Source organism: Labeo rohita, chromosome 7, assembly GCF_022985175.1.
Source record: "Labeo rohita strain BAU-BD-2019 chromosome 7, IGBB_LRoh.1.0, whole genome shotgun sequence".
Taxonomy (NCBI): Eukaryota; Metazoa; Chordata; class Actinopteri; order Cypriniformes; family Cyprinidae; genus Labeo; species Labeo rohita.
In genome coordinates, this window is record NC_066875.1 from 31,284,479 (window position 1) to 31,294,253 (window position 9,775).

The 9,775-nt window shown below is 37.1% G+C and overlaps 1 protein-coding gene across 2 annotated transcripts in view; it reads left to right on the plus strand.

The window, feature by feature from the left end:
- Window positions 1-7,014, plus strand: part of igdcc3 (immunoglobulin superfamily, DCC subclass, member 3) — a 98,722-nt gene extending 91,708 nt beyond the window's left edge. For both annotated transcript variants that reach the window (XM_051115730.1, XM_051115732.1), the window contains one exon: window positions 289-7,014. In XM_051115730.1, the coding sequence (XP_050971687.1) occupies window positions 289-426 (138 nt within the window). In that variant the 3' untranslated portion in view covers window positions 427-7,014. The remainder of the gene's footprint in view (window positions 1-288) is intronic.
- Window positions 7,015-9,775: the final 2,761 nt, after the last annotated feature.

Below are 9,775 nucleotides of genomic sequence, written 5' to 3' on the forward strand. Positions count from 1 at the left end.
AATATGCATTGCTAAAAGCTTCATTTGGACAACTTTAAAGGCAATTTTCTCAACATTTTGATTTTTTTGCACCCTCAGATTCCAGATTTTCAAATAGTTGTATCTCAGCCAAATATTGTCATATCCTAACAAACTGCATAACAATGGAAAGCTTATTTATTCAGCTTTCAGATGTATAAATCTTGATTTCAAAAAATTGACCCTTATGACTGGTTTTGTGATCCAGAGTCACATATGAGCTCTGATTCCCTTTTTTATTTTTTTATTTATTATTTTATTTATTTTCAGATGGAGAGCTCTTTGGTCACTTGTCCATTGAATGAAACCGAGATGTCCACACTTCCCCTTGATGACTTCAGCCTGATGGAGGAGTGTGAGCTGCAGTTCCGGCAGCATCCAGCGGAGGGCCAACAGGATGAAGACTGATGAAGAAATGAAGGCCAAGAAAAACCTCTACTCAGACTCCTGTCCAACTCAGGTCAACTGAAGTATTCATCTTTTTTAGTTCTGTTTTTATCGTGCAAAGAATATATTATTCGTAAGTTAAGTTCCCTTTGTGGGAATCACTGGACTGTAATACGGGGGTCCCTGTGGCCTCATGGTAGGTGAGGTTCTGCGATGGACATCTATGATTTCTCATTGGTAGGTGAACAAATACACTCTTGCAGTCACAGCTGGCAGCATACAGTGAAAGTCTCCAATCACTAGTATCTGCAATTGATTATATTTAGCTTCTTCTGCACAACAGAGAAGAGTTTGACTTACTAAAACAGTCCTATTTTTTTGACTTGCTGCCTACTTTTAACCTACCAATGATCTCACACGCCCATCCATCAGAGACCAAGACCTTCTTCCAGGGATTTCAAATTATTCTCAGGACTTTTTTGTTTCACTGATATCAATGTTTTTTTAGTGGGTTTCAGCCTTCATAAAGACTTTAGACTCGGCTATGTGAACCTTAGAAGAATTTGCAACAAAAAACCTACCTCAGCTGGAATGAATGTCTTGTAGGAAGTCTTTGAGATCTGCATCTTGCTGTCTGTTCTGTTTTTATACACATCAAGCGTTCAGTCAAAAGAGAAAAAGGTGCTTCTCTACCTCAGATTTCAAGGACTGCCGTTCTCCTGCTCGCCGAAGCGAAACAAGAAAAAAATCCAACATATAGCACTTCCAAATGTTGAAGTCAATGTTCTACCTCAAAATAACAATGTTGTTATTGTCGTTGTGGTTCTTTTCTCATATTGAAACATAGCCTCTGTTTGTGAGATCCTGGCTTCACTATGTTGATGAATTGCTGTGTTTTGATATGTCAGTACCTCATGCCAGTTGACAGATGACATTGTTCTATGAATTCTGCTTGTAAAGATGTTTTGATAGTGTCCTTGTATTCACGTAGGATATTTTTTGGCATTCTATGTTTCCTGATCAGAGTATTTTTATTTTAATTGTAGTCGACGCAGTAAAATGGAAAGACTTTTTAAGATAAACTGCACTGTTACTAATGTCTTCAGGATAAAAAATACGGCTCTCAGATGAACCGCTGGAAGAAGAGAGGCCACCGTACACAAAGCTGGATATAAACATACGAATGATGTTTAGGTATTGGAATAGTTTGACTCCATGTGTTTTGCATGTCATGGTACACAAAAGAACTGGGGAGATCGACAAGTACGTAAAGCGTTCTTTACAGAATCAAGCACATACTCTATTTCTATGGGTGCTGATAGAAGTACATTGTGATATAGATTAGATACACGTATCACGTGTTGTGATATTTCGTGAAGAATTGAAATGGACTGAAATGCACCCTTAGATACTGTTGAGGCTGTTCAGATACTCTGCTGCATGTTATGAAGCGAAGAACTGGGCATTCTAGAATTCTCCAGGAAGTGAACATTCCATTAGAAGCCAAAGCCACTGGAGATTCTCATGGCTTCTATGTGGAGTTTCATCGTTTTTTTTTTTTCTTTTTTTTGAATATCCCAAGCCCCTCATCCATGTTTTTTAGTGCCACATTGATCAGGGAGCACAAAGTGCATCAGACATACGCACATAACTCGCACACATAACATCTGTTGGCATTAGACTCCCAGAATGCTGAGTAGAGGATGATGCCTGAGCTACCACTGGTCATCTCTTTAAACGTCTGGCCAGCTATTGAATCACTTTTCAATTGCTTTTCACTGTGTGCTCAGCCACCCAATCCAGACCAGCTGTTTCTTTTAGCGGGGAGGGAGAGTTGAAAGTACCAGCAAGATGTTCTTTCTCCTCTGGTGTCCCATAGTGCTATGGTACATATATATTTTTTTAGTAACCTACCTCGACACAGCAGTCACGCTCTCAGGTTGCTCCTACTCTGATGGGGAGATTGTATTTTTTTGTATAGTACACACAAACACATGCACACATACATACACGCATCAGAAGAGAACATCTCCTTCTTTGGGCCCTTTAGCAGATCAGTGCGTTAGCTTTTCATGCGCTTTGATTTTTTGAATGTAAAGTGTTATTTTTTCATGTGTTATGTTTGTTTCAAATAGTCATGTTTACTTTATTCCGGCTGGTTCAGATGCCTCGTCCATCGGTTTTGCCACTTTTTTTCCCCTTTAATTTAGAATTGTAATCATCATCAGCAGTGTGTGTAGATAATGAGTCAAATTTGCATATTTTCATAACGCCCACAAATTCTGTAATTAATCTTTTTAAAGAAATGGACAAAGTAAGCTTAGATAATCAAAAAAAAAATCCTATTCATATAAGGTATATTCCTTCAAATACTGGTTCTGGAACAGAATTGCACAGTATATTACAGTGTAGAAAAGACTCAGACGATGTGCTGTATATTTATTGTACCGAATGCATTGTAGTATCGTCAATGGAGGCTGTAGAAGCTTTTGTGTTGTCTGTATACAGATAAGTGCTAAATTCTTTGGCTGTGTTAAATAGAATTAATGAAAAAGACTCCGAACAACAGAAGGTATGTGATGCGCTGTGCTGTAGAACTTTGTCCCTAATAATGAAAGTCTCTATGAAATATCTATTGTACAGTTTTGGTGCTCCTGGCATTCCTGTAATAAGACGAAACTGTTTCATCTGTTGTGTAATGCGATACAAGCAATTCTCAATGCGGTTACATTTCAAAAGTCATCTGCAGTTAGGTGCACTTTTGTTGCTTGTTTAACATTGTAAACTACTAGTGTGCAGATCAATACAACTGTGTATTTTTACAACTGTAATGAGCATCATCAGGCATCAAGTAAGTTTTCAATGTGATCTGTAATGTGGTAGACTGTCTTACAGAAAGCAGGTCTTGATTTGGTTGAAATAGAGTGGATGTTTGACCACAAACGGACAGCTGCCGTTATCATTTTATCAGTTCATGTCGTCCTTATCTGTGCTACCTCAGACTGATGGCATGATATAATTACTTTGTCTGATGTAGAGATTCATCTTGAATCGTCTTCATCTTCTCCTCCTCTCAGCCTTTTACAGAGGTATTTAGCCCTTATCTGGTTTTAAATAAAGGGATAATCTGAGCCGTTTTGCATGCGTTTGAACCTGTGATGGTAATCCCCATGCTGAAAAGTCTGTTACTGTGATAAACCATTAGATCCACAGGCTTTCTCATGGTGCTTGATCTCACTTTGTTTCCATTCAATATTTAGTATCGTTTCTGGCTCGGATCCATAAAAGAACAAAGAGCATGTTACCAAAATGGCCCCTCGTCTCTAGAACCCACCTTGCGCATGTATATACGTGCGCACGCGGTCACATCCCTGTAAAGAAAGACATGTTTGTGTCAGCATTAGTCCTGTGTCCCAGATTTCCCCAGGGAGACTCAGGGATGAGGCATTAACATGTAGCAGCCTCAGCTCCCGCCAGCGCTATGGCAACACCGACCTATTCACAGCAACAGAAAGACGTTCAAACTTTGAATCTGTAAAACAAACAGCTTTTTGTAGAGGATAATATGTACCAGTTTCAGTCTGTTAAGCCCCTTTCAGGAGCTGGGATTACATGGGAGTGCACTTTTTGCTTTTGGTGAGGGGACCTATAGCAGTCCAGCTGAGAGGAATTTATATGCTCGCTTTTACAGTTTTACACACACAGAGGCTTTAAACTTGTGTATTTGATGCGGTCACAGCGTGAGGTTTCTAGAAGCAACTGGGGATTTCTGATGTTGCCATGTGAAAATTTGGTCCTGTGATGATGTTTATTACCATTAATAAAATCTTGTGCTGTACTGTTCATAAAAATAAATGGGAAATGTTTATAGTGATACTCTTACAATGGAAGCAGAAAAGTGGCCTGGTGGGTTTGAAAATAGAATGTTTTTATAACATGAGTTATGAAATACAATTTCTTAATTGAGCTTTTTACTTTTATGCACCTTTTTCTGAACGCGAAAATTTTGATCTACTTGAATGGTGCTTTACATTTCCGGCCTCTAGTGTTTCTTATCAAATTAACATATTTATTAGTCAATAAAGCCTCTTTCGCACAGCAATTCCGGAAAATGAACGGATAATGTGTCCCGTGATTTGTCCCGGAATCTTTGATTTTGATTCATTCATACTGCCAGTGACTTTCAAGGAATCTGTGTGTGCTTTCACATACATTCCGTAACGATCCCGTAAAGACGTGTGACGTTTGGAGCTGATCTCTTCAAAACCCGGTAAAAGAGTCACACGATAATGTGCGTCATCACTACAGCAGTCTTTTATGGCGTTTTTTCTGGCTTTTGTTCACACAACGCTCATTCCGGGACTGATCCCGGCAGTGTTACTAGGGCCCCAACCCTGGATCGTCCCCGGAGCATGTTTGCATTCACACAGAAGGCACTCTGGCAATTTTCCTGAATCAACGTGCAGTGTGAAAGGGGCTTAATACAACATTAAACCTGCGCACATTTTTATATTTAGGTATATTGAAAAAGTCTTTTTTTACCCCATTTTAACATGTATTTCTATGGAGACCGGAACACAAAAGCAATTCGTAATTTGAATCCATCATGGTGCCGCTCATCGGCTACTAAGGAAAAAGGTGGATAGTAGAATCAAAGTAATTTGGTGGAGGTTAAGAATCCATTTAGTGTGCTTTGCAGTTACTTATAACTAGGGCTGTCATGACTCCTCTATTAAATTTAAGTACTTTAAAAAAAAAAAAAAAGAAATCTTAGATTTCATTTTGCCCATGTTCATTAACCATCAAAATACTGGAAGTGGTGCATTTCACAGACGAGAATTCATGAAAAGCATTATTAGACTGAAAAAGAGCATGATATGACCGTTTTCTAAGGCTGCACGAAACAATATGGGAATTCTTTTAGACTTATAAGGTAAATCATTTATAAACCTACCACAACAAAGGAGAATACATCGTTAGCTTTCTAAATATGCTAATGGTTTATCGTGATTTCAAAATAAATGTTTAAACCCTTGCTCTGAATTTGCATGTTTTGATGTCCACATGTTCTTGTTTAAGAAATGACACTGGCTGTAGAATTTCTATCATAAAGAAGTGACCAAATATTAAAGATTAAATAAATATTTGAATTAAATGTTTAGTTAATATTAAACAAGGAGTAGATCTCACTGTAAAGTGTAAAAGCAATCGTCAGGCCATTGGCGCCCTCTGCAGGCATTTGATATAATACATAATGTACATAAGTTATGATCATATTGTTTTATTATATTATGTTCAATAAAACCATATGATTACTTACTTTTGATATTTTATTAGAACCACCCTGCTAAAAAAAAACAGCTAAAACCAGCCTAAGATGGTTGGCGGGTCTTATATAGCTGGTTTAAGCTGGAAGTAGCTGGTTTTAGCTGGATCTCCCAGCCTGGCTAGGCTGATCAGGCTGGGTTTAGCTGGTCGTTCCAGCTGGTCTCCCAGCCTGACCAGCTAAGCAACTGGCCAAAACCCCTCTAAAACCAGCCTGCTGACAAGCTATGACAAGCTAAAACCAGGCTGGATGACCAGCCAGTTTTAGCTGTTTTTTTTTCAGCAGGGCAATTAAAATTGCCTTATTGTTATTATATATGTATTTAGGTCATTTTAAAGATATTGTTCTCTTAGGTCTATTCTTATTACCACCAGAAATGATCTTATTACTCGATTAACTACCAAAATAATCGTTAGTGACAGCCCTACTTATAACTTCGCACATTACAGGTTATGGTTACGCTTTTGATACAATGTGTCATTTCCAAATTTTAAATATTTATTCACTTTGCTTCCCACTTGACTTCTAGGCTTTCATAGTATGTGTATTACTGTATTAGTGTTTCCTATTTGTTTTTTCCAAACTGAAGTTTTATTGAGTTTATTGTGTGGTAATCGACAGCATGACACGGAATCCACAGACCTTGAAAAAACTGGTGTATTCATATTTGTCATTGTGAAATACTAAAGTATAAATCCTGTGCTATTTCCACAGAAGTGTTTGTACTGTCGTAATATTCATATTGATAAAAATGAATATTTTACAGATTAGATTAAGGCAAGCAACAAACCTGATGTCACGAACAGTTCTTACGTTTCATGTGTTAAAAAATGACACCTACCATCTCAGCTCATTTATAGCTGTTATAGAGGCATTTTTTCACTTTTGGTTATAGTACAGTGAATGTGAAGATGACCGTCACTTCTGTAAAACTGTGTTCATGACTGAAACACTAAAAATCTCCTTAATAAGGTGCTATTTCTGTCACTACTGCAAATTCTGTATTTATCTTCCACAAAAGAGTGAATATCATCTTGCATTCATATCTGCATTGTAAAGTTCTGTGTTCAAGACCTGTGTAACACTTGAGAGATTGACACTGTCAAAGTGTGTTTTGTTCATTAAGGGAAGTGAAGGAAATTATGCATTAATGTCTCAGAGTGAACTGTATTTATGTATAGCTATTTAACCACCCTCAGAGCTGCATATGATTATGGAAATGTAACACTCTTGCAGGGTTAGCACAGACTGTTCAAATGTGTCTCTGTAAACCACCATACAAACTTTAATTCTGGAGCTCAGCAGGAAAACAGGCATGACAACTATGCCTGGGGACAAACTCCAGCATGCACTGGCCTTTGTGCTGCGTATGACCCTTCGGCAAACCGTTTCGCCACCGAGCCATTTCTCTTCACAGAAAATGTGTCATTTCAGAGGAAATGAAGAGAGCACAAGAGATGATGTTCCGTTTTCACCATTCAGTTCATGTAACTCACTCTATGTAATTCAGGTCCGGGTGAAATTACTGTTTTCCATTGCATTGAAAACAAAGTTTCTACCAGTTTGTCTTCTCCAAATTTGATGTCTGTAACCCTCTCTGACCACAGACGGTCAGTCCTGTGTATGTACATATGCATATATTTCTATGTGTATATGTATATTTATATAAAGAAAGAATACTAGACCGTTTTTAGTGGTTTGTATTGTTTTAGGGTTCATTGTGAAACACTGTTTAAAGTCAATAACAACGATGACAATAAACTAGTTCTAGTTTTAAAAAAGAATTCCTTTCTTTGTCAATCAATTTTTTAATTTTTTTTTCTTCTGTATTTATTCACATCTCACCTTTCCCAGAGTGTTTCAGTGAATTTTTCAGTGTTTCTGTGTACATTACCATTTAATAGTTTTGGGTCAGTGACATGATGACGATTATAATTATTATTATCATTATTATTTGTTTATGAAAGAAGTCTCTCAAGTAACATTTATTATAAATATTGAAAATGTGTTTTTTTTCTATACTTTTTAGATTAGTTTAATGCATCAATAATAAAATGATTCTTTAAAATTAAAAAATCTCTACGTTTGAATTGTAGTGTATGTTTAGATAATATATGTTTGCAAACATGTGCCTGTATTTGAGTGTGGGTATCTGAATTTCCCTCGTCAGCGCTCTGCAATCTCTGCTAATTGACTGGCTGCAGTGTTCAGTATATTGCACATGGATTGATTACACTGCGTGTGGAAATGCATGAATTATTTAGTCAGATGCACAGGGAGAAACATTTATCAGACTATAGTTTGCAGCAATTGCAACTTTGTCATGCAATATCCCTAACTAAAACATCCAGTCATAAGAGATTTTGGTTTGTTTATTTCTTTACTGTTTCAAAATGAATGTGATTCTTTAATGTAATGTTCAATCCTTTTGTGGGTGTGCCAGACTGCTGGAGTTAGCTTTATTTCCAATCATTGTTTTCTCCCACAGACAATTTGGGATTCCAGTCAGGATTCAAACCTGTGCGCAAGTAATTTATTTGGGCTTTGATTTTCATTGTATGGTACTTAGTCAATACCAGATTCATTGATGTTTTGCTTCATTTCCTTACAAAATGCATAGCCTAATGCACAGCCCAGTTCAATTGTACATTTTACTTTTGTAATTTCTTACAATTATTTTATTTAGTGTTGTGTTTCTAGTGATTTAATGGAGATAACAGTGGGATATGAATTATAAAATGCTGAACAAAGTGTAGGGGACAAACAAGGGTTGGTAAAGAAAAGGAGAGTGGGACATTATCTGAACTGAACACAAGGCACTTCCTGATCCAATTAATGTTCCACACTGAACAACATTTGAATGAAAGTATAGCATAACATTTAACAGTATTAAAGACGTGTGTGTGTGTGTGGGTGTGGGTGTGCACTTGTGCAGCTTTCTGACAATTGGGTTTGAGTTTTAGACCATCGGAATGAGTACAGTTTCGTAACGTGAGGACATTTTGGCCGGACCTTACTTTCCGAGACCCCTTTAAAGGCCCGTTTGAGGGTCAAGGTTTTAGGGATCAGGTTATAATTGGGTAAAGGTTAGGTTTAGGGTAAGGAGCTAGAGATCGCATTGTGTCAATGTGTGTCCTCACAAAGATAGCTATACAGAGTTGTGTGTGTGAGTGAGGAAAAGATGTATGTGTGATCTGTTTTAAAGTGTTGTGGTGCTTTCTTCTTTGTGTTTGTGCTGTAAATCAGAGAAATTGAAGTTGTTTTCCCAACTAGGATGTCTGTTCCTAAAGCACAAACACCCCGACTGCCCATAGAAACCAATGAAACCCAACACTGGCTGGTCCTCCTGCACTGGGCCCCTCTGACTCACAACAGACCACAGGTCACACAGGCCTATTTCATGCCCACCTGATGCTTTCTTTCTTTCTTTCTTTCTTTCTTTTTCTTTTTCTTTTTTCTGTAATCCTTTTGTACTTTTTTCATACTTTCTTTACTTCGTCATTTCATCACTTTCTCTTTTAGTTCTTTTTCATTCTTTCTTTTTCTTTCTTTCTTTTTTCTTTCTTTTCTAGCTCTCTTCCTTTCTTTCTTTCTAGCTCTCTTTCTTCCTTTCTAGCTTTCTTTCATTCTTTTTCTTCCTTCCTTCCTTCCTTTCTTTCTTTCTTTCTTTCTTTCTAGCTTTTTCTTTCTTTCTAGCTTTCCTTTTTCTTTCTTCCTTCCTTCCTTTCTTTCTTTCTTCCTTCCTTTCTTTCTTCCTTTCTTTCTTCCTTTCTTTCTTCCTCCTTTCTTTCTTTCTTTCTTTCTTTCTTTCTTTCTTTTTTCTTTCTTTCCTTCCTTCCTTTCTTTTCTTTCTTTCTTTCTAGCTTTTTCTTTCTTTCTAGCTTTCCTTTTTCTTTCTTTCTTTCTTTTCTTTCTTTCTTTCTTTCTTTCTTCTTTCTTTCTTTCTTCCTTTCTTTCTTTCTTTCTCTTTCTTTCTTTCTTTCTTTCTTTCTTTCTTTCTTTCTTTCTTTCTTTCTTCCTTTCTTTCTTTCTTCCTTCCTTCCT